Raw genomic sequence first — 25,989 nt, forward strand, 5'->3', positions numbered from 1 at the left:
GCCAACGGGTGTGCCTGGGAGGGGCAGGGTGGCAGAAGCTTTGGGAGAAGGAAACCCAAGGGTGGCCAGATCTGGAATTTCCCAAGAACCCAGAAGTCCAGATTTTTAAACATTCAGCATCTTTAACATTTCTTCAGTTTTAAAATGCTGGTAATCACCTTTTTTGAAAATATCAGCCCAAGTGCAACTCCTGGGCTGCCCCCTCCCCCCACCCCCCCCGATTCCCTTTCCAGCAGGTACCGTGCACACACTCTCGCTTATTCTGGATTAAAGGATCACGCAGACACACAGTTTCCATGGAAAAAACCCTCTTGTTTATTTGATTAAACAAAAATAAAATAAACTGCATAGGAACAATTTTAAAGTCCAAAGAGACACCAACTTTGTTTGAAGGCTGCAGCAGCTGATACAGCATCTCCCTGCCACCTTCTCCAGCCTTCTCCGTGGACCACAGTGATACATTCAGAAGCCTGTCAGCTAACACAGGAGCTTGTGAACACTTTTTCCATTGGTTCTTCACCTGCTCATTGCCTGTCATGCCTGCGGCCTGCAGTATTAACATTTAAAAGTAAAATAGAAAAAGGGAGGAGGGGATACCCACAAACACAAAAACCCACTTTTGCCTAAAGGTTCGGGGAAACACCTTGCTTCCCCACCCATCCATTAGCTGATGGGACCCATGCTGCCATGGCAGTAGCCATTGGGAAAAAAGGTGGCAAGAGGGAGTCAGCACCCCCAAATGGGCTTACAGTATTGTCTGTAGCAAGGGGAGTTATTCTGGGGGTGCATATTCCTTACATTATGTCTGCCTTGGGGGGGGGGGGGAATAAGACGTTTTCACTTAATCACTGGAACCCAGGCAACGTGCCCTTGTTCATTTCCCCAATCCTGCATTTGCCTTTCTTGGGAAAAAAGAAAAAAAAGAGAGACTCACCAAGTCAAGTGTTCTACACTTAAAAAAATTAAAGCGTTGTGCTGACCAGGCATGACAGCTAATGGGACAGTATTAAGCAAGATTCATCAACAAATACTAACAACCCTCCCACCCCACCCAAGTCTACCTAACATGCTAGTTAAAAACATCCCTGACCTACCCCACCCTCTCACCTGCATTGATTTTAAGGGAAAAGAAAAAAAAAAAGAAACCTGGCCACCCTAACAACAACAAAACCCTAGAAATATGGAAAATCTTCCTCTGAAGGAAAACAACTACACAGAAACATAAAGAACTACCACAGAGCTGGTTATTAAAGAAGTAAACACTTGGCCACACACGTGAACATTCAGTCAGTATGCTCTGAGATAGAGCCTTAAGAAAGACTACCTGAGCTTGTAAGTTAATACAATCATTAAAAGGAGGTCTAAGACCACGTGGAGACACAACACTTTTAGAACCATTACTGGTTAAATGATGATGGAAAACTTCCCACCAGGCTGGCTAGTTTAACCCGTAAGATCAGTTTTAAAAATAGACATCACTGAGGTGTTTCTTCAAGATGACATTAATAAACCCAACGGATAAGCACAGTGGTCTTAGAACCCTCTCTTCCAACCAAAACAAAATTTAGCTAGGGGAAGAAGAGGCAGGAGGGTGGGTAAGTATATCCTGGTCATGTGCTTCTCGGCTTTATCAAGTATTTAATAAACAGGCAAAGGAAAAAGAAACCCGTCCACCATGTCACCTCCAGGAAAAGCAAAATAAAAGACAGCGCGCAAGAGTAACACAGCTCCCCAGTTACTGCCCAGTGACAAGTGTCCTACTGGGTCCAGGAAATCTACAATCACCAAGTCTAAAGGATTCTTTTTCCCTTCAAATAGTCGATGTTTCCAACAACCAGACCCTTAGCACTGCTCCTGAAAGGATATATCTGCAGACATTCACAATATAGATAAAATATTTTTCTCTTGAAGAGAGAGACCTAAAGGTCTTTATTTGCAATTAAGTCCTCACACAGGTCAGATTAACCAGTAGTTTCATAATACTGAACGTGATCGTGGTGCACACACTTCTTTATTGGGGGGGAAAGCCAGATTGGTAAGAACCACTTGGATTTACAACCACACCTGCCTGAGTATAGGAATATTTGGTTTCAAAGTTTCTCTTTCAAGGCCAGACGTTTCTCCTAGGAGAAACCAACTCTGGATTTACAGAAATGGTTTCTTCTAGAAGTAGTCCCACGCTCCCCAGTGGATTAATACTATTCTCCTCTGAGACTTATCAGATGATCAGGTGAGGTAGAAGACTTTCGCCGAAGTGAGGTAGAAACAAAATACAGCACTCGGAGTGGTGTGTAGTGGGGTGTGTGTGTGTGTGTGTGTAGTGGTGTGTGTGTGTGTGTGCGCGTGTGTAGTGGTGTGTGTGTATGTTGTGCCCCTGGCCGCAGGGGGCCTCAGGAGGCCCCGGCCCTACAATACCATCACATGCAAGTACAAGAGCTTGACTTTTATACAGCCCCGGACTGTGGAAAACTCAATTTAAGAGTGGTGTTTTAAATAAATACCCTAGATACTTTTTGGCACCATTGGATTTTTTCTTTTTTTAAAAAAACAACAGAAAAACAAGCCTAACTTTGGCATATCTTTTGCTATCTACCAGAACACAGCAATCTTAGACTCTTCCAAAGAGGAAGACACATATACAGACAGTATTCTGCTGCTTCAAGCCTAAGTCTTCCCCCTGCAGATCATTAAGCTTTGGCTTAACCAGAATAAAACAGACTGAGCCAATCTCAAGCTATGCTCCTACAACTCCATCCCAAAGTGCCTTCTTCTAGCAACTGTTTTGGCGGACCACGTAACTCAGGTTCTGTTTATGGTACCCTTGCAAGTGTTTCCCTAAATAAGTTAGACTTAAAAGGGCATCAATGGAGGAGTCGGTGCCCTTCATGTACTGCCCGGGCCACAGGCCTCCAGCCAACTCCCCTGCCTTCCACCAGCTGTCACGGAGACTGCTTCTCCAGACTGAATTTCCAGAGAAATGACTTTTTTAAGATAGCACTTTTGAATTGTTGCAAAGTCCGTGTCCACCAAAAGTGGGTTTTATCTACGGGTTATTTAGAAATCCTGTAGCCATATCAATTCTGAAACTTATATACCTAAATCCAACTGTCATCTCTAAACCTCCCAACCTCTGACTCCACCGGACCAGATCAGGATGCTATGGGGATGGCTGTTTAGAAATCATTTACCATCTGGAAACATTTCCACCTTCTCCCTCATAGCACCCAGAACCTTATCTTCTGACTGTGTCGAAGGTTCCCCTTTGGTCCAACCCCTTCTCACCTTGGTTAGGGTCACCTCATCCTGGGGAGAGATGCATTTAAATGCATGTGTTTTTAACAGCCTCACACAAGGGAGTACCAAATGCTGGCTTTCCCCATCTTTTCTTTGACTTGGAGTACCCCATTGTATAATAAATACTCTCCAAAGTGCTTTGCACCAATCCCTGTGGGTCAGGAGTCAAGCGTGGGCAGCCACAGATGGCATGTGTTTTAAAAGCAAATGCTTCCCAAATGCAACCAGGTTTCTCCAAGTCCAGTCATGCACCACTGTTAAGGACTGAGAGGTACCCTCACTGTCAGGAAATGAACCTCTGACTTACTCAGAGCCTGTAAATTGGTCAGTCTTTATTAAGACCTGATTATTCCTGGCATGGAGTGAAAAGTCTGGCTTTACAACCAAATCTACAGTAAAATGTGGAGGTGAATGAACAGTTTTAGTTCCTGCTATCCATCGAGAGAATGTCTCACTTAGGTCCTAAGATTTCCCCACAAGTGAAGAAACTGGGAAGGAAAGAGTAAAAATGAAGACAGAAGAACCAAAGGTAAGCGACTCACTGAAATAATAACTTATCCCAGCCACGACCATGCCCTGTGTTTCTGAAAACGTTTCTAAGAAAAAGAACTACAAAGGTCCATTCCCTCAATAAAAGTTTTTTTTTTTTTTAAACAGTATCTGAAACCAATCATCTTTGGTGTTTAAAGGGTGATTTGTTGGCTGGTTAGTAGAGGGAAGGATTAGCACCTAGTTACTCCAAAATAACAAACAGTAAAAAATGTTTCCATGATGTGAACTCATTTCCAAAGATTCAGAACATGGGGGGATGGAGGAAAGGGCAGGCAAAATAAAGGGCAACTTCACAGGAACTGGGGAAGGAGTCACTATTAAATTCTTTAGTAAAAGAAAAATCACTTTTACCAAACCAGATACCTTAACGCCTCCCCACCCTGTAACCATGCAGCCGAAGGCAGCCTTTGAAGCTACTTTCCAATTTTTGGATCCTTCATTGCGTACAGTTCTCATTTGTGAAATGAGTTTTTTCCCATTTTTGTCACTCGGAAATATCTAAAATTTAAAGCAATGGGAAGAAGACAGGGTACCTTGAAGGGGCAAATTAATTGCCCAAAAGAGATGGATGGGAGAAGCAATTTGATTGACTCTTCACAATCCCCCACGCCACCTCTTCTTCTTTTGGACGACAAAAGCAAATTGCTTTATTCTGCTCATTTAAAACTACGTCCATTTTGCAGCAGGAATTTCACCTAAACACAGGATCAGAAATGGATCCTTAGTCTTTCCGTTTCCACAAGAAGTCTCCCTGTAAGCCATGGACGTTGGAGAGGACTCCTTTTCCTGAGTGCTACTCTGCATTACGGTTCTTATGTCAGTGTTGGGGGCAACGAAGGGACCCATCTGGGTTCTGACAAGCAGGCTTACCAGCCACACCTGCTTCTTTCCACCTGAAAGACAGCCAACACCCAGACGCACAAGGTCTCTGCACCCAAGTCCAGCTCACAACCAACCAACCCTGTAAAGTGACACCGACGCCATCCCACGGTTCTGCAGTGGGACCCTGGCTTCAGTTTTCATTCTTTGGTACCGAGGTATAAGTTTAAGAAAACGTATCATGTCCTGCATTTCAGATCGAGGTGATTTGGTTTACAAATCCTTTTACATTCAAAGGCCCTGCGGGGTGGAAATCCAAAGTAACCAGCAGCCCGGGCACAGACCGTTCTGTAAAAGTGGTCCGGGCAACAGTTGTGGGGATGAGCTGTTCTCGTTAATGCGACTTGCAAACATTTTATTTCCCTGAACTTCCAAAGCAGTAAAAAATTGTGCTTTTAAAATAAAAGTTCATTCTTCTGCTGACTCTCCTATAGCACTACAGAACAACATTCAGTCTTGGGTTGGGGACTGAAACCCCGTTTCCTGCAGAGTCCCTGGTTTGGGGGTGGCCTTGCTTCTCTCTTGCACTCTACCTATGATTCCAGCAAACACATGTCCGCACACACTAGCCCGTGTCTGAAACCCTCTCTCGAGAATGAGGTTCATTTTAACCCCTCCTTCCACTGAACTCTTTATAACTAACAGGAAAACTATCCTTAACATTTTTGAGAATCAAAACTCCCACACTACATCCAATATTTTTAAACAAATCAAAATGTGATTAAAAAAACGGGGGGTGGATTTCTTGGACAGTGCTGTGTCCTTTTCAGTTTTACTATTTCAGAGCAAGATCGCACACTGACACGCACACACGCGGATAAACACATCCTCCCTCCCTTAAAAAAAAAAGAAGAAGCAAAAATTACATATCCTAAAATATGAATGGTCTGCTTTTCCTGGCTAGCAAGCCACTACCACATGTTCTAGGAATAAGCAAATATTCTGAGAAGGATGTTAAACACACTGAGGTATATATAAAAGGAGAACACCAGAAAGTTCTCTCGCAGCACTTTCAAAAAAAAAAAAAAAAAAAATTTCTTCCCCCCACAAAGATCAAGACCACAGAATACAATCTAACCCCACATTAACACACTATGCGCAAGAACACAAAATATCATTATGCATTTTAAATCCTATTTTTCCATGTTTTATAGTTTTTTTCTCCCCCCCCCGTAGTATTTTTGTGTTTCCTTGGCTCAATCTACAGAATACACCCACCAAACCCATCCAGTGCCCTCCCAGCCTTACAGATACCAGGCTTGTGCATATCACGCCCCCACGTGGGCCAAGAGGGAAATATGAGCCCCACTGAGGGGCAGCGGGAGGGGGCCGAGGGCCTGCTGGAGAAGGAAATGTAAAGGTTTATGAGGTAGATAGAAATTATCACTTCACAGGCTCCATCCCTGCAGAAAAGATAAGTACATTCATCTGTAAAAAAATAAAGATGAGGTAGGACTTAAGCAATGTTGTACTTTTCTTGTTCTCTTTTAAAATAAGAAAAAAAAAGAAAGAAAGAAAGAAAGAAATTTCCCTGAGACGGTTTCTTCTTTGAAATTCAAAAAGAGAGAGTGAGAGAGAGACGCACACACGGACACCCCACACAGAGAAGCCTAGAAACTCGATTAGAAGATGAGGATTCGATTGTTGCCGAAGTCCACCACGACGATCATCCCGTCGGGGGTGACAGCGATGCCTGAGGGGCGGTCCATCTGCCCAAAGCCACTGCCCTGGGCGCCGAACTTGCACAGGAAGCTGCCGTTGGACTCGAACATCTGTACCCGGTGGTTCCTGGAGTCGGCCACGATGATGCGCCCCTCCTGGTCTACAGCCACACCCTGCGGACGCAGGAACTGCCCGTTGCCAGTACCCTCGGAGCCCAGGAAGCGTGCCGACTGGCAGTCGGGGTGGATGACAAGCAGGCGGTGGTTGTTGAAGTCGGTGACCACCAGGTGGCCCTCGTGGTTGAAGGCCACCCCTCGTGGGGAGTCAAAGTGCTTCCAGAGAGCCCCCTCAAAGCCGTACTTATTCAGGAAGACCCCATCGGGCCCAAATAGCTGGATCCGGTGGTTCCGTGTATCTGAGACCAGGATCTTACCCTCGGTATTCACCGCCACATCCCAAGGGTAGTTGAACTGCCCGTTCTTGGTTCCTTTCTCGCCGAACTTGAGGAGGAACTGGCCCTCAAAGGTGAAGATCTGGATGCGATGATTGTCCTTGTCCGCCACCACGATCCTGCGTGAGGCGTCGCAGGCCACCCCGGCGGGCCGGTCAAACTGCCCGGGCCGGGAGCCCAGGGTGCCAAACTTGTGGTGGAAGGCTCCGCAGGGCTTGAATACCTGGATGCGGTTGTTGCTGCGGTCGGCGACAATGATGTAGCCCTCCTTGTCCACGCTCACACCCCACGGGCGGCACAGCTTGCCGTCGCTGTCACCCTCGCTGCCAAAACTCAGGCCCGGGAGCCCGATGCCCACGTAGCTGCGGCCCGACTTGACGACCACCTTGAAGGGGCTGTTTTCGATGTGCTGGTTGCACAGGGTGACGGACACCAGATGTTCACCCTCCAGCTGGGGCCGGTAGCTCACCACGTAAGTCCCGTTCTGCTGATCGTTCACCTCTGCACCAAACAGGTTGCCGTCGGGGCCCAGGACCACGGCAGACATCAGGTCGCCCCCCGAGAGGCGGGGCTCCCCATCGTGGTCATAGCCAATGACAGTGAAGGAGGCCACCTTACCCTGGAGGGCCCGCTTGAGGCCATCACCTGTGGCCTTGGTGAGGGGTGCGAAGGCCCCACTGCTGACGAAGCCGAAGGATTTGATGGCGAGGTAGAGGGCCTGGTCGGGCGGCGTGAACATGACCCGATCGTCTTCCTGGGGCTGCAGCAGGCTGCGCACGGTCTTCAGCTCCTGCACCTGGGCCAGCATGCGGTCTCGGGCCAGGAGGATGTCCAGCGCCCTGCCCTCCTCCAGGACCTGCTGGACGGCACTGATGGTGCTCTCGAGCTTGTTGAGGTTTTGCCGCAGCTTTTCCACCTGCAGGTACAGGGACTTGGCTTTCACCTGGCGGATCTTCTCTACCTGGAGGGAAAGGTGGGGGCAGGGAGAGAGAAGACAGCAGCTTAGAACCAAGCACAGACAAAGGCATGGAACCCAAATCTGATCGGGAGGATAAACCCATATGGAGGGACAGTGAGGAACTGCACTCCTCAAAAACGGCAAAACAAAAAAGGCAAAGAAAGGCTGAGCAAGAAGGTCCGGTTGAAAGGAAACTACAGAGACACAAGAACTACAGGTACTGGGTGATCCTGGATCGATCCTGGGCTGGGGGGGGGGGGAACAGCTAGAAAAAAAGACTATTAGGGCTATTGGTGAAATGTTTATGGACTGTGGATTAGATACTAGTATCGAATCAATATTAAATTCCTGGATTTGATTATGTAACAGAATTTCTTTGTTCGTTAGAAGTAACCACTATGACATATACAGGGGTGAAGGGATAATGTGTCTCCAGCTTATTCTCAAATCACATGCGTACATATATAAACACAGAAAACGAGAGGGCAAACGGGGCAAAATACAAACAACTGGCGAATCTGGATGAAGGGTCTATGAAGCTCTTTGTATTATTCCCGTAACTTTTCTGTAAATTAGAGATCACGTTATAAAAGAGTTAAATTCAGCCATCTGTATTATTCCCATAACCTTTCTGTAAATTAAGAGATCACGTTATAAAAACAGTTAAATTCAGCCATCTGTATTATTCCCGTAACTTTTCTGTAAATTAGAGATCATGTTATAAAACAGTTAAATTCAGCCATCTGTATTATTCCTGTAACTTTTCTGTAAATTAGAGATCATGTTATAAAAACAGTTAAATTCAGCCATCTGTATTATTCCCATAACTTTCCTGTAAATTAGAGATCATGTTATAAAACAGTCAAATTCAGTCATCAGGCCCATGTTTCTGAGTACCTTTGAGCCAGGCACTGCAGGTACAGCCGTGACCAACACATACAAATAAGGTCCCTGCCCTCCTAGAGCTTATATTTAAAAATGACACATATTAAACAAACAAATACCAGAAGATAATTTCAGACACACTAAGTGTAGAAAGAGGAAGGCAGTGACTAGGGAGGCCTAGTTTAGACGAGCTGTCAGGGACGACATCTTTCAAGAGGGGGACCTGCAGGGTGCAGACAAGCAAAGGGTCCCAAGCAGGGGGAAGCGTGCAGGTCCTGAGGTGGGCACGTGCTTGCATGAAACAAAACCACACAGTTTTACACAGGGGAGTGGTATGCAGGGATTTATCTTCTTCCGCCATCAGCTACATGGAACGTGGAGGGACAAGTGAGGTAAGGGAAGATGCGGCTGAAAAACAGAGGCAGAGAGAAAAGTGAGCGGACGCTGGGAGCAGAGCCAGCAGGACTTCTCTATGAAGTGGATTACAAAGCCAGTCTTGCGCCAGACAAGGAGCCTGAACCCTCATGGCATGCACATGCACGCACGCATGCACGCAAGAGGGAGAAAGGTTGTGTGTGCAGAGAATAAGGGGAATTGGTGAGAGCTAAATCCAGATTACACACCCCAACCCCCTAGTCTCCTCTCTTCACTTCTGTACTGAAGAACAGCTTTCAGAAACTTCAACTAAAGAGTACTGTGGACTACAATGAGCACACATTTCCCCTTTCTGGTGAATTTATACCTGTTCTGAAGGATTTAAGAAGCCCTGGCGGTGCAGTGGTAAAGAGCTATGGCTGCTAACCAAAAGGTCGGCAGTTTGAATCCACTAGCCACTCCTTGGAAGCCCTATGGGGCAGTTCTACTCTGTCCTATAGGGTCACCATGAGTCGGAATCCACTTGATGGCAATGGGTTTTGGTGGCGTGGTGGTTAAAAAGCACCCAGCTGCTAACCCAAGGGTCGCCAGTTCTAACCCACCAGCTGCTCTGTGGAGGAAAAGATGTGACAGTCTGCTTCCGTACAGATTTACAGCCTTGGAAATGCTCTGGGGCAGCTCTACTTTGTCATATAGGGTCACCATGAGTTGGAATTGACAGCAGTGGGTTTGGGTTAAGGATTTACAGAATATTTTACCTCCCCCTCCCTCAAACTGCCCTAGAATCTCAGAGCTAAAGAAAAAGGGAAAGACGCTGGAAGGATGACAGAGATGCAACAGCTGAGGTTGGCAGGTGATCTTGGTGGAAAGATCTAGGATGTCACAGAGTCATAAAAACAAAGACCAGCAAGGCTCCTGGTTGGCTAAGTGGAAACGGATAAGGTACTTCTCAGTGACAAGGCTGTTTCCCATTACTTTAATAACCACAGCTTTCCCGGCCCCCACGCCCTAACTCATCACCGTGGAAGGAGTTGAGATGAGATCCCACCCTAGGTCTTGCCCATGGACAGACTAAAGAGAGTCTGAACTGAGGCAAAGTTGTGTGTTTAAAGGATTACGATATGGGGTACAATATTCCATGAGCTCACAACTCCAGGAACACAAATCAGCTGTTCAACCTATAAAACTCTTCACCCAGACTGGTGAGTGACATCGCAACAGATGTTATGACTACATTCCAGAAAGACAGAAACCACCTCCAATGTGAACAAAGGAGTGAGGACCTAGGAGCTGCCAATCACCATGGTAGCACTAGGAACATTACAGAAGCCCGATGTAACATGTGAAAGCTAACCCGTATTGGTAAGACAATTTTCGGTATTTTTCTATGATCCTACAGCCAAGAATGGTTCCATGAGGTCCAATGAAAAGAATGGAAGCAACCAAGCCAGAACATCTAGATTCAAATCCTTGCCTATGAAAGGTAATGGGCCTACCTTTGTGATTCTCAACTGACTGAGCAGATTCACCTGTGGTGTGTTTATAAAATCAAGATGCCCAGAAATACTGGGTCAAAAGCTCCAGGTGTACAGCCCAGATAACTGAACCCGCCACCCTCCACACACACGCACACACACACACAATTGTGAGACTGGCAAGTTTTTCACAACTGCTGGCCTTATCATTTCCAAAGAAGCTCTCTAAATATACAATGCTATGATATATACACATGGGCTCTCATCTGGCTACACTATTTGGGAAAATGGCATTTTGTCTGGTCAATAAAACAGAGCAACTTTTCAACTCTCTTGCATTAAGTAAATATATAACCTCCCCCCGCCCCATTTTGTGTTATTTTGCAGAGACCATGGTTTCTTCTGTGTGCTCTGTCGATTTGAAAGCCACAGCAAGTCTATTTTGGAATAAGGATGCACTGTCGGTAGGCTTCTATTGCAAGCAGATTCCCTTGGGTGATGATGGCTGTGATTTTGACCCATTCATATTTTTCCATCAGTTCACTCTGGAACCAGAGCATGTGTGTGTGCATGCACACGTGTGTGTGCACGGAGAGACCTGTGTGGTAGCAGAGGAAAAGCTTTGTCCTTTGGTCCTGATCCCTGAATTACTGTTGTGTGTCGTTGATTCCGACGCATAGTGACCCCACGTGACAAAGTAGAAGAAATGCCCCATAGGTGGCATGATTTATTTATATACAAGCTTTAGTTGTTCCTGAAAAGCTGAGATTGATTTAGCCAAGGCAGTATTCCTGGGCTGTAAACTGGAGTGGAATGAAGCCATGGTGGCACAGTAGATGTGTCTGTCTGCTATCCAGAAGATTAGCAGTCTGAACCCACTGGCTGCTTCCTGGAAACCCTAGGAGGCAGTTTTACTCCGTCCTATAGGGTTATTATGAGTTGGAATCGACTTGATGGCAACGGGGTTTTCTTTTTTCAAATCTTTACAGAAGCAGATCACCAGGTCTTTCTCCCACAGAGCCCCTGGGTGGGTTCAAACCGCCAACTTTTCAGTTAGTAGCTGAGTGCTTAACTGTTGTGCTACAGGGTTCCTTAGTGATTGGTCACCCTGAACCTAGGTGGTACAATTAATCCCCCAGGGGAGCTGAGTCCACTGGAAACTTCTAAGCCACAAGAATTCAGAGGCGATACTTGACAAATGAAAAATTAGTCCTTGTACTCATGGTCTTCTCTGCAAAATGAAATGAAATAGTGGGGTAACTTGTTTATTCCCTTTACTTAAAACCCACTGCCATCAAGTCGATTCCAACTCATAGCGACGCTATAGGACAGAGTAGAACTGTCTCATAGGGGTTCCAAGGAGCGGCTGGTGGATTTGAACTGCTGACCTTTTGGTTAGCAGCCAAGCTCTTAACCACTATCCCTTTGGAGAGTGAGATTAAAAGGGGGGGATTTTATTTATTTAATGCAATTGGGAGTACGAGAAAAAACAAAATTAATGTAACAGAGGAGTCCAGAAAGACGCAGCAGAAAGGCTTTGCCAGAAGGGAATGAAGAAATTACTAATTAGTCAGAGACAGGGACCCCCACAGGACTTGGGGTGAGGTCTCACAGCAAAAAGTAAAGATAAACGGGACTGAGGTGTGTCCACAAAAAGCAGATGTGTTTTGGAATGGAATTACCTGAGAATAATTTCTGTAGGCAAGTAGAAACAGTTTGACTGTTTTTGCCAAACATGCTTCTCCTAGAGTAAAGTAAAAACCTGGTTTCTATTCCTCCTGAAAGAGAACTCCCTTCCCTTTAGAGAGAGGACATGAGTCAGCCTCCCATGAGGGAGGGGAACTGAGGTGAGATCTGCAGAAACCCCCACACACAAAGGCCCTTTCATCAGCAAATCCAGAAGAGCCAGTCTGTGGTGACCTCACCTCAGGGTTCTCAAGCTGCAGCAGTGGCCCCCTCTCAGTTATAATTAACATTCGTGGGTGGCACGTGAGTGACACAGCAGACCACGGGGGCATCCGTGTGTCTGCAAACAACCTTGGGTCCACCACAGTGCTCAAGAAGTACGTGCTGAGTTAAACCTGGGACGTTTTCCCCTTAGAGACTCTTCTCTTCTTGTCAATACGCAACTCAACAACTGAGCCATATCCCTTGAGAGGTCCGAAGAGGCAGAAAGCAGCTAATTACCAAGCATAACTGAATGAAAAACACACACACACACACATACACACAAAAGCAAAATCCAATGTAACTTTTCAGAGCATTTTAGGGCCCAGTAATTCGTGAGGGTCACTTTTAGAAATCAAGACGCTAATCCCACCAAGAAATAGCACATACACACAAATGTACCCTTTTCAATCTGCTATGTTAAAAACAATCAAATAAACAAAAAACCATCCTAGTTCTTGTCGAGCTGATTCCGTCTCATGGTGACCCCACATGTGCACAATACAGCTGTATTCCACAGAGTTTCCAAGGCCGTGACCTTTCGGAAGCAGATTGCCGGGATTTCTTCTGAGTCACCTATGGGTGGGTTTGAACCGCCAATCTTTCGGCTAGTAGTCAAGTGCTTCACTGTTGCACCTCCCAGGGCCTCCAAGAAGCTATACACACCTACTCCTCACTTACCGACTATCTCATTACTCAGCATCTCCCATTTGTAACAGTAGTAAAAAACAAACGAAAAACAGTATTATCTGGCTTTTTGCACATTTAGGTGGGCATGGCAGCAACGGCCGTGGAGTGTCCCCTCAAGGTTGAGGAGGGTCTCTGTGCAGCCTCCAGGAAGCCAGGCCTCACTGCCCTGCACCCTCTGTGTCCAGTTGCCATGCGGAGCTGGCCTCCTCCGTGGCCAGGCTGGAGGCGCAGACGCACCAAACCAGTAGGTGCCTGCTCTGGGTTCTCAGCTCCTACAAGGCCTGAGGCCCTGCAGCTCAAAACTGCTGTGGGGTTGGAAGGAAGGAAAGAAACAGACATAGGAGGTGGTGGCTGGAAGAAATGCCTGTGAGTCTAATGATGTCCCTAGTGAGACCAACTGGGCCTGAAGCCTCCACCTCAGTGGGGCTGGGTGTGTGGCCAGGCTCCCAGCGCCCTCATAGGAAGCCCAAGTCTCTGTGACTCTCCAGGCCCAGAGGGCAGAGCAGGCTCCTGGGGAGTGGAGCCTACAGGGGGCTGGTCAAAGGAAGTTCTGACCCAGTACAGGAGGGAGGAGAAGTGGTTAAGCCCTGGGCCCTCCAGTCACACAGCCCAGTTTTATCCAGCTGCGTCTGTCTCCCCCAGGCCTCCTTCTCCAGACAGGAATAACCCCTAACTGGACTTGTCGCGGGGTGCTGGTGGCCCAGTGGTTAACAGCTCGGCGGCTCACCAAAAGGTTCCCAGTTTGCATCCACCAGCTGCTCCCTGGAAACACTACGGGGCAGTTCTGCTCTGTCCTATAGAGTTGCTATGAGTCGGAATCAACTCGACAGCAATGTGTTTGGTTTGGTTTTTGGTTTTGGACGCGTCACAGTGACGAGCACATCAATAAATCTTAGCTGTTACTATTTCTATGATCATATTTTCTAAATAAAAAAAAAAAAAAAAAGAGACAAATGGATGGTCAGAAAACAGGAAAGAAAATCCTCTATTTTCGAATAACGACCTGGTCTTTGGAACCCTAACCGTGTCGATAAGTGAGGAGTGGGTGTAGTCTTATTCAAATGAAAGCTCTGGCTGCCCATCACAATGCAGCGTGTGTGTATGTTTAGAGAATGTAACTATAGTCTAAGAACTGACATGGGGGAATGGTCCATTTGTAGGCACATGTTCTACTTTGCCCTGAGTGAAGACGTAAGATGGGAAAAGAAGAGGTTGGGATGGTGATCTAGGCTTTGGCGGGGCGAGTAATCTTTGCAGCTGATTTTATCTACACAGCACACTGGTGTGTGCTGGTCACCCTCTTCTGCCCCGACAGGAAGAAAGGGCACACACTCCCTGCCCTTACAAGCGGAAAACTGGTTTTCCACAGGGGTCAGGAAGTGGAGCCAGCCAGGATATCAGGACTAAGGATGTTTCCTACCAGCCTCCCTTCTTAACAACAGTTTTGATTGTCCTCTCCTCTTTTCTGCTCCTTCTGAGGACGGGCAATAAGGCTTGAGACGTGGGGGTGCCCGGCCACCTCTGAAAAGCCTTCTTGTACTTCTGCACGGACGGCACCCCCAGTGCGAACACCGGGGGGGGGGGGCTGTATCTTTCTGCCAATGAACTTTTGGGGGAAAATAGCAAGTGTTCTAAATTTAGAGCCTGCTCCAGGCGCCTGAGAATGAGAGACTTTGGAGAGTTCTGTTGTGGTTTACGGAGGAAGCGGTGGCTGGGGTGCGTGGGGTGGGGTCCACTCTTACCTTCCACAGCAGCTCGCACTCTCGCTCCTCCAGGGCCTTCTTGTGCCGAGCGGTCACAGCTTTGACCTCCGACTGCACCACCTTGGCCTTTATCTCCACCTGCTCTGCCACTGCCTGCGCCTGCTCGATGCTCAGCTGAAAAAACCAAGAACAAGGTCAGAGGAAATGTGGACACCTGCTTTTAGCAGACGCGGACAGCGACCGTCCTGGGCCCCCAGACCACCTGATCCACTTCCTTGGAAAGACAGCAGGCACTCAGGGAAAGACTGGCACCTGTTTGATTCATAACTGAAGGAGCTGTTGGCAGGCGCTGGATTTCTCTGTGAGAAACGGCACCTCCAGAGCAAACGTCAGGATTAAGAGATACTCTGACAAAGTAAAACCAGTGTAGCTGGGTCTCAGCCGAAAACCAGGAATGAGGATTGGATGTGAAATGTACAACTCCAGACATATGAGCAACTTCCTGCAGACTTTCCAGCCCAACTCCCGGCCTGGGGAAAACCCAGCATGTCCAGGACATGAGAGCGTACCACAGGTTCCCTGCTAGAGGGTATCTGTCCCGTCGTGGTCAAGGCATGAGCAACACAGCTCATCCCAGCTAGAAGCAACACAAGTGCATGCAGGGAATCATCTCAGCCACCTAAGAAACCATGCCACACACCCTACCCTGTACCACCACCCCTAGTAAATCAGCTGGTTTAATCAGACATATTATTGTTCATAAAAAATTAATCCAGACACAAGGCCTGGTGGTTTTCATTAATATTATATGGCATGTCTCGAACAGCCACAAGGATCTCTCTGAGATACTGAGCTATTAAATCAGGGGTTCCTGCTGCGGATGCTGCAACAGGTTCTACAGCAGATGACCCAGGTCAGGTGGGGCCTTGGGACACGAGGGCTGGAAGCCAAGTGGTAGGGTGACTAGCCCTCTGGTTTACCCTGGACAGAGGTGTTCCCGTGACACGGAACTTTCAGTGTTCACATCGTGACAGGACAGGCCTGGGAAAGCCGGGATGGTAGGCCATCCCAGGAGATGGGTGATTCAAGTTCCAACCCTGGCTCCCTCTCCTATTAGCTGTGAGGCCTTGGACAAGTTCTAAGGCCTCTCCAACGCTGCCGAAGGGCAAATGTGAGGAAAACGCACAGCGATACATGGAAAGCTGTGGACACAGAGCAGAACACTGTGTTCTAGTGCTCAGTGGACAAACACCTGGAAAGACAGCCCAACTACCCTTTCCTCTCAGCCACTTAGCTCTCAGCACACAAGACCAGTCACAGAATGAGGCCTACTAATGATTCCTGTCTTTACATTTTAAAAAAACTGTGGTAAAATACAGAGAACATAAAATGTACCATTGGTGATATTCACAATGTTGCTTAACCATCACCATTATCCGGTTCCAGGACATTGTCATTATCCCAAAGGAAACCCCGTACCTATTAACTCCCTATAGCACATTCTCCCAAGGCCGTAGCAACCAACAATCTACTTTCCGTCTCTATGGATTTGCCTGTTCTGAAAATTACATATGAAGAATCACACAGTGTGCGGCCAGCCTTATTTTTATGAATACTCTTTGTGTCAAACAGTTTGACTCTTCGGTCACTTACCATCCGGGCCCCTATTTTCCACCTTGAAGAGGGTCAACACTCACAGTATGCAAGCCGCACCCATGTGCATTTCTAGTCGGCTCAGCTCCTTAAGCTCTCCGTGCCACAATTTCCTCACTAGTAACTAGGGTTAATGATACTAGTACTAGCTGCTGCCAAGTTGACTCCGACTCATGATGACCCCATGTGTCTCTGAGTAGAATTGTGCTCCACAGGGTTTTCAGTAGCTGTTCTCCCCCTGCCCCATGGAAGCAGACCACCAAGCCTTTCTTCCAAGGCACCTCTGGGTAGCCTCGAACCTCCAACCTTTCAGTTAGCAGCCAGGTGTGTTACTGTTTATACCACTCAAGTACTCCTGTACAACTACCCTCAAAGTACCCATGACCAACAGTTTACTGTGCTCTCTGCCCCAATCCCTGTGAAGCCTAAGGATCCACTGAGCTTCCCAGAGCTACCTGGGCTCATAGTCTAGAAGGCTCACAGGCTCACCACTGTCTAGAATCTTTCAAATTCACCTATTTCCCCCAAGAGTATGGCCTCTGGACACCCCTTTAGCTCAGTAATGAAGTCACTCCTGAGGTTCACCTGTCAGCCAAAGATTAGACAGGCCCATAAAACAAAACAAGACTAAAGGGGAACACCAGCCCACAGCAAGGACTAGAAGGCAGGAGGGGAGAGGAAAGCTGGTAATAGGGAACTCAAGGTTGAGAAAGAAGACTGTTGACGGGTCATGGGGTTGTTAACCAACGGCATACAACAATATGTGTACTAACTGTTTAATGAGAAACTACTTTGTTCTGTAAACCTTCATCTAAAGTACAATTAAAAACAAAATTCACCTATTTCAAAACCTAGCTCAGGTCACTTCCTTCCTGAAGCTAAAAGTGGCCGACACCTTGCCATGTTTCTGCTCTGTCTTTACAATTCTGTCCCCTGCCCCCCCACCCCGTGTCAATACACATCAAACAAAGTGGGAGCTAAGTCCATGCTACTCAGCCACCTGATTTGTAACAGAAACAATCTATACATTTCGTACTGTGCATGTCCCTGGCCCTAGGGAGCCAACAAACTGAAGCAGATTGATACATCTAAATTACCCAAAAGATAAAAAAAAAATTAGAATAACCAATCAAAGGTGTGAGCGTGCATATAAGCAAACCATCACAGGGCTGACAACTTTCGAATGTCTCAGGATTCATGCAGAAGAAGCGAAACCTCACTGGACATCCGGACGGGGAGAATTTAACGCGTGGAACCCGTTGCATGAGAGCTGGGGGGGCAAAGGGACACTGATGAGAACATAGACGGTAACTGCAGGAAGCAATGACGAGCCTTTAGGCTGGGGGAACAAAGGGAAACAGTTGTGACAACCCAGAAGTACAGACGAAGGGCCGTGCCCAGCTAATTCTGGCGGTGGCAAAAGCTGGACATTGGAACCACCATCTGCAGCCAGGGTGAAGCGAGGCTGCTGATAACAACAGGAAGCAAAAAGGAAGAAGCAAGTTCCTTCTTCCGATTTCCAGGCGTGTGGCTGGAAGATTCGCAGCCCCAGCCATCACAAGGCAAGAGCGTGCACAGGCCGATTAGAGCCGAGACAGTCGAGCTCAGTAACCGAGACACCTAGTTTTCACCTAGGTTCACTGTGAGTTAGCACAGAGCTGCTGTCTGAGTCAATATCGGACCTGGACAACCAAGCCTGTGTCTGCAATGTTTCTTACCGCTGTCTCAACAGAAAAGCAGAAGTTGCAGCAAACAGATGTATTTATAACAATGCTGCGTCACTTGCCAGCTGGCTTTTACGTAAAAATCAGAAAACGTGGAAATAGCAGACCCACATTCCTGTGGGGTAAGGACAGGCTGGAGAGGGCATGGAGAGCCCCCCCTGCAGAGAGGGTGGGTTCGCCTTCTGTCCCCTGGCCGGGCTTGCTGGCTCCTGTTTCCTGCTAGGCCCCTGAAGGCCTTGTGTTTGAAACTCCTGTTCTATGATAAGAACTGCCTGTTTCTCCCACTTTTCAAACAGGTAGAAGGAATGCAAAGCTCTTATGGTAATTTGAGTCATCACCCAGCATGCAAGGATAACATCGTTCCTTGGGTTGAGAGTCATAAAGGCTGGGTGTATAGAGGGCAACATAGGTCTCCCCTCAAACTGTACACACCCCAATCAAGCACTGCATTCCAAGATGTGCAGACTGGGTCCTGCTGAACTTGTTCCCAATCTCCTATAACGGGACATTTGAAGGAGACACAAGGCAGATGGGTTGGGGATTTCCAACTTCCAAAACAGAAATGCACGCTGCCCGTAAGAAAAGAGAATCACCCAACAAGCATGGGACTAGAGAGAAAATGTTACCATCTCTTAGATGTTAACAGATTTTATCAAACATGGGAAAGTGAAGGGTCTCAGTCTGGGCTGGTGAAACAGCCAACGCATGCTAACTGCTGAGTGGTGGCTATTAGTCAGTGAAGGGGAGGAGTCTAAGGCCAAATCTAGGTCTCCTGGGAAAAAGTGCAGGCATCCATTAGTGATGTCTGTTGTGCACAGCAGTGCTGGCATGATGACCACTGCGTAATCAGAGGGTAATAAAGACTGCAGATACCACCCACAAACTTGTAGGCTACCATACTGTTTATGGGAACTACGGTAATTCACTCTAAAATGTAATTTTTATCACATTTAACATCTTTGAAACTAGGATTCAGACTACAATTCTCGCTGAGTATTTTTTGTTAGTTGTACATAAAGTAAATGTGTACTTTATGACCAACGGCATCTTAAATGTGATGACATACAGTAATTAAAGCACCAGGGCTGTCTGAAGTGGACAGGAATTATTTCTGAGCCTCATTACTGACATCCCCAGGGATTTGTGCACATCAAGAAATCCTACATGAATGGCCAAAATGTACTTCCAAGAAGAGAGTCAAAGCAATGGAATACTCTACAAAGCAACGGTCACTTCTAGGGCACCCAGGAGAGCCCCAAAGACATCTTCTGTGCTTTTTGTTGTGGGCGATTCTGTACCTTCCCCAGGTGTGAGTTCTTTTTACAGGAAGATCTAGAATTAATTCAGGGATTTACTTCTGGGTGTCTTTTCTAGACCTAAGACTCTCAAGTTAAAAACAAGACCAAGTGTGAGTCTCCCAGAGTCGTTAACTTAGGAACCTGATAGTCAATTGTACACATGATGCTTGCAGTTAATACTAGATAAAATCCAAATGTTCACGGGAGAAACGTACACTTTATGTATATATTTTCTCCATCCAGAAATGATTTATGGGAAGCTTACACCAAGCACACAAACCAATGTTGAAATTAAGTGGATGAGAACAGCGAGACTGGACGTGTCCGAAATGACACAACCTCAGTAGGGAGGTTAATACACAAACTGGCTGCTGTACAGGGTGGCTTCTTTGTTGCAGGAGAGGAACCAGTATAAATCTCAAGCCTTCTGGCACCAACACAAGTACAGCAACTTGAGCAGTGGAGTGATTCGGGGTCCAGAAGAGCCTGGAAAGAGGCAGAAAACACCTCTGCTGTGTCTCTCGGGAGTGCGTATTATCTCCGACTACGGAGAGGAAATGAGACAAATGTCCCTGGCTAAAGAGTGGGAGTGGAATTCATGAAAGGTTTTTCTAAACAAAAGCTGCTAAGTGGAAATTAAAATGCATGATCCCCAAGTAGTACTGAGTCCAGATACCCTGTAACATGTCACCGATGGCTTATTTAAGGGTGGCTTTATAAGGCTTTAAATCTACCTGCAGATTTGGTGGGGACAGTATCCTTTACTTGCAGGATGTTTTTACTTCAATCATCTGGTCCAAAGGGGACTTCCAATCATCGCGTTCCCCATCTCCCAACCCAAAGAGGGAGAATGGAAGAAGCCAGGCCAATCAAGTGGGATTTTACATAGGGACGTCCCAAGCCTCCCTTCCCCAACCCCTCCAAAAAAGAAACGAAGGGAAAAAAAAAAGGGGGAAGCGTGAGACCTCACTCTTTCCTTGGGAGAACAGGAAGAGATATCCACTTAAGCCCACCCTTCTCTCTACTGCACGGACGACGCCCATGCTCCACAGCAAGGATGAGTGAGGTCACCCTGGAGAGATGGGCAGAGCTAAAGGACTGAGTGCTGGTACCATGGCTGAGTCCCTGCATACCTGAAGCCTGATCCATCCAGACTCCACCTGGTTGCCTGAGACTACTCATTCCCTTTCAGTTGCTCGCAACCAAGAATCCTAATTAAAATGGTACGGACAATTTTTTAATTAGGTCATGGTGCATTACCATTTTTCAGCCATTGTGTGTGTGGTGTGTGTACCACAGCCTCCCAGTTTGGAAAAGAAGACCACCCGTTTTGGATTCAGACCACAGTTCCTTTCCCACCTTTGGCACACTTTGCAGCCAGGTTTTCTCTGGGCAAAAGGCAGGGAATGACACCACATCTCTCCAGACTGCAGTGCATACATGAGGCGCCTATTTCAGTGCCTCTGTCGGAGCAGAAGCCCGATCAACAAGAGCTGTTAATTCTTACTGACGAAGAGGGACGCTGGAAGACTACAGTTAGTTAATGAGATAGGAGATCTCGGGAAATGCATCTACATTTTGTTTTCTTCCACATTTTCACATCTGTAATGGGGGGGGTATTTTCTTCACCTACTTCACAGGACAGTTTACATAAGCTCACGCGAGACAGAAGCATTCTCTGCATTCAGCGTGGTTATCTTCTATCACGGCAAGCGGGGGTTAATAAAATGCAGGCTACCTGGACTTATCAAAGTGATCAAACAGAAACGGAAAGCAGGGGGAGCACAGTCTAGAATCACATACAACTTCACTTATACAACATAAAATAATTATGCTAAGTTGTTGAAAACTTGGGTTTCACTTATGTGTAAAGTGGTGACATACAGTTCTCTTGCTTTAAGATAAAGAGTGCCAATAATATTTACTTTTATTACTGGGGAAAGCAACTTAGAAACATGCCCGATAAACAAAATCAGGAAGGGGGGAAAGAACAGGTAGCTGGTTGTCTAAAACATCCATTTTAACGATATTACTATTATCGACTTACTACTAATACCAGACGAAAAGTAAGAGAAGCTCTATTTTAATCAAGGCTATAGTGTGCTTAGATAAAAATTCTTGTAGCTGGTATGGTCATTAGACTGCGTTTTGGTCAATATGCAAGCAGAAAGGTTATGCAAGACTTTTAAAAATTTTCTATAAAAGCTGCATAGAGCATGGTTTCTTTCCTCCCATTGACCAGAACATAGATTAGATGGCTGGAGCTCCAGCAGCTATTTTGGATCATGAGGGTATTGTCAACACCTAGGAATTATAGGGTAGAGCTGAAGGATCATCAACTCCCCAATGACTGCCTCTATCTCCAGACTTCTTGTTTTTAATAAAGAGATTAAAACCTTGAGTGTTTAAGCTACTATTTTGGGAGCAGAGAGAGGGTCTGTTACTCATTGTTGAAGGCAATTTCTAACTGACATAAAAAAATCCAATCTGTGACACAAATCAGATCAGTAGTTGCCTGAGACATGGGGTAAGGTGGGAGGGAATAGGAAAAAAAAAAAAAGGGACAAGGAAACATTTGGAGGTGAGAGGTGTTTATAATCTTGATTGTGGAGTGGTTTCACAGGTATACTGTAATACACATGTGCATTTTAAATATGTGCAGTTCATTGTATATCAATTTAACCTAAATAAAACCAATCTGCTGCAGTTCCAACCATAGTAAAAAAAACAACAAAAAATCACTATTAATATTCTGGTCTATTTTTTCTCAGATTTTCTCTGTGCATTGTTTTCTGGTTTTGGACAATCTCTAAGCAATTTCATAGTACAGCTACTCCTCCCTTATTGACTATCTCATTATTCACCCTTTCACATTTACAACAATAGTAAAAAATCTACTATCTGAATATTCTGCATGTTAACGATACACATCTGACACTGAGGTGCAAGCCAAGAGTAATGCTGGCTGTAATGATTAAGGTTCTGTGTCAGCTTGGCTGGGACACGATTCTCAGTGGTTGTGACAGTGATGTAATGATGCAGTCATCCTCCATTTTGTGATCTGATGTGGTCATCCTTCATTTTTGCATAACATCAATTTTTCACACAATGAACTGACCTTTGGAACCTAAAATGCTGATAAATGAAGAATGGATATATGCTTTTTTACCTAAATGTGATCACAAATTGTTCATAAACGTAACTGGCTATAAAATCCTTACTCCTATGGTTGGCCATTCGTAATGATCAAATGAATATCTCCTCTTTTCCAGCATGCAAGGATGCTGTCATAGGGGAAATCTCAGAGGGATTTAACTTCCAGTTAAAGCTCTGGATATTTTTCAAAGCACGTTCTCCCATACACAAAGAGTAAGAATGGTGTACTCAACTGATTTCAGGAGAATAAAACAGTATTCTGGCATCATTTTTATTAGGTTACTTCTCAGGTTAAATATATTGCCGGTAGTTCATATAAAATAGTTGTATTTTCTCTTTGTAAGCTGTGTGTTCATATCCTTCATTCTCTTTACCTTTTAGTGTCTTCCAATTTTATCTATTTATGATCTTTTCATAGGGTAACTATATGTCATATTTTTCTAGTTGTTTTAATTTTACTGGTTTTTAATATACAGAAGTTTTTTTCTATCACTTCTAATACATATATGTATACATATACATATATATATCTCCCCAGTTGTTTTTTGTTTCGTTTTACCCCCATTTTACCCTTTACCCTAGCTAGGTTTCAGTGTTTGCCATGTTAACTTTTTAAATCTATTTTTCTTTCTACCTCATCATCGCTTATTTGCTTTGATGCCTTAACTATATTATGTTGTCAACAAGTTAAAACCTCCTTCTTCTGGGATATGTATTCCGTTTCTTGAATCTGCCAGTACAAGCAATAAGCGTTTAAAAGCTGGTGAAACACTTGTTGAATATATTCATACTACTGAGATCAAATGAACACACCTAGAACTGTTTCTTAGACCAATGGCTTCTAAAATTGAACTTGTTATTTAAACCATCCCTATAAAAGAAATCAGAATCTCGTCTTACCCTGTGGCCAGAATGACTCTGTATTCTGGTTTAAGCAGATTAAGACACTTTTCTTGAAAACAGTAAGAATAAATACATGGGAACCCAAATTACATATACATTATCAAGAAAATCACCCCCCATAAAATTTACATGCCAATTGACTACAATTCCCCTCTTCTCCCAATTTTCCCATGAAGAACAGAAAACACAGCCTCCACACCCTCTGTTACGCTCCTCAATGTAATGCTATCAACAGCATATAAACTGTGTGGCTGGGCCGTCCACTTCATTTAACTTTTGAGCAACTGCACGGTGGAATCAAGTGCACGAGATCCTGCACCCCGAAATCTGTCATTCACAGCACTTCAAGGTCACTTCTTCGACTCTGTCTCCCCTTTTCCCCCAGGAGCCCCGGTGGTGCAGTGGTTAAGAGCTGGGCTGCTAACCAAAAGGTCGGCAGTTCGAATCCACCAGCTGCTCCTTGGCAACCCTATGGGGCAGCTCTACTCTGTCCTATAGGGTCGCTATGAGTTGGAATCGACTCAACAGCAACAGGTTTGGGGCGTGTCTCAAACTTTCAGTGGCTGTCTCTCCTTTCACTGCTCAGTGACCCAACAAATGAAAAACTACTTGTATATTCACATACAAATCTCAACATCTTTCGTAAATAAACAAGTGGATACCCCGTGCTTTCTTGCTGTAGTTGGCCTTGACTCAGTGACCCCAAGCGCAACGAAACTAAATGCTGCCTGGTTCTGCACCATCCCCATGATGGGCTGCGGACTGCACCCTTGTGATCCATTCGATTTTCAGGAAGTAGATCTCCAGGCCTTTCTTCCTAGTGTATCTGGAAGCTCCACTGAAACCTGTTCAGCACCATAGCAACAGGACTCACTTGAGATGCACTGGCAGGAAATTGAATCTGGGTCTCCTGCATGGAAGGTGAGAATTCTACCACTGAATTGCTATTGCACCCCCTACCCTGTGCTTTAAAACCCACTGCCATCGAGTCAATTCTGACTCGTAGTGACCCTATAGGTCAGAGTAGAACTGTCCCATAGGGTTTCCAAGGAGTGAGTGGTGGATTTGAACTGCCGACCTTTTGGTTAGCAGCCAAGCTCTTAACCACTGCACCACCAGGGCTCCTGTCCTATAATAAGTGCCATTAAAGATTATGGAAATTAACCTTAGGGTTTCTTCCCCTGGGCATCAGTGGCTGCTTTTCCCAATGTCTTTTTAAGTAACATGGAACGATGTCGCTATTAAATGAGCTTTGTTGTAAATGCTCCCAGGGACGAAGATCACCCTGCATACGCTCCAATGTGCCTCTGAAGTTCTCGGAACAGCGCCGTCACTTAACACAGCAGAGGCTCAGCTAAAATTTGCACAATGCATGCTGTCTCCACTGCCCTGTGACCAAGGTAGGGGCCAGTGAGCTGTCACCTCTCCACTTCACTCAATCTGCCTCAACGACACACAACTCTGACTGTCCTGTCCCCTACCATCATCCCTGTGTGTAAAACATTTCTTCACACTAAGAACTAGGTCACACAGTCTTCTGACCTTGCTGGACACAGCTTGTTTCTGTGGCTTACAAGGGCAACAAGTTTTCAGCAAAAGGTTCTGGAGCAAAGCTAGTGAGCCCTGGTGGTGCAATGGTTAAGCACTCAGCACCGTAAAGGTCCTCAAAGGTCCGTGGTTCAAACTCACCAGCTGCTCAGTGGGACAAAAGACCTAGCAATCTGCTCCCTCAAAGATTACAGCCTAGGAGACCCTATGGGGCAGTTTTACTGTCATATAGGGTCACTATGAGTCAGAATGGCACACAACGTCTGCCCTCAGCCTTTACCTCAGCATCCCCTCTCTGCCCCAAACGCCTGTGCAGGCTTCTCAGGGTTAACTCAGTGAATGAGGGTTCGTGTCGTAAACCCATGCTCAAGAACTTTGTCCTTCACAGGTGCCCATACTCTACTTGCAAAGAGGGCCTCTGGGCTCCCAGGTGTTTGGTTTTGAAGAAATTCCCATTTCATCAAGGATCTGATCAGAAGAGCCTTCGGACAGAAACAAGTGTTCAATCCTAAGATCACTGGCTGAATGTAGATTTTAAAGAATTATAACCCAGAGCAAAGGAAGAGCACCCCACACGCATGCACACACCATTGTTACATGAGGATGTTCTACGAAATCTATGCAGAATCTATGCAAAGCTGATATTCTGCAGGTGTACCTAGGTGTGGGGAGTCCCCGAGTGGTACAAACTGTTAAGGGCTCAAGTACTAACCTAAAGGTTGGTGGTTCAAACTCACCCAGAGGTGCCTTGGAAGACAGGCTTGATGATCTGCTTCCAAGAGGTCACAGCCTTGAAAATCCTATGGAGCAGTTCTACTCTGCACACGTGGGGTTGT

At 45.9% G+C, this 25,989-nt stretch overlaps 1 protein-coding gene across 1 annotated transcript in view; it reads right to left on the bottom strand.

Annotated features, from left to right (window-relative positions):
- Positions 1-5,896: 5,896 nt before the first annotated feature.
- The window catches only part of TRIM71 (tripartite motif containing 71), an 81,702-nt gene continuing 61,609 nt past the window's right edge, over positions 5,897-25,989 (bottom strand). Inside the window, exons 3-4 of the mRNA XM_004377347.1 lie at positions 14,911-15,045; positions 5,897-7,799 (exon numbers count right to left, since the gene is read on the bottom strand). Coding sequence (XP_004377404.1) covers positions 6,348-7,799; positions 14,911-15,045 — 1,587 coding nt within the window. The 3' untranslated portion in view covers positions 5,897-6,347. The remainder of the gene's footprint in view (positions 7,800-14,910; positions 15,046-25,989) is intronic.

The sequence above is a fragment of the Trichechus manatus genome, unplaced genomic scaffold (assembly GCF_000243295.1).
Source record: "Trichechus manatus latirostris isolate Lorelei unplaced genomic scaffold, TriManLat1.0 scaffold00049, whole genome shotgun sequence".
Taxonomy (NCBI): domain Eukaryota; kingdom Metazoa; phylum Chordata; class Mammalia; order Sirenia; family Trichechidae; genus Trichechus; species Trichechus manatus.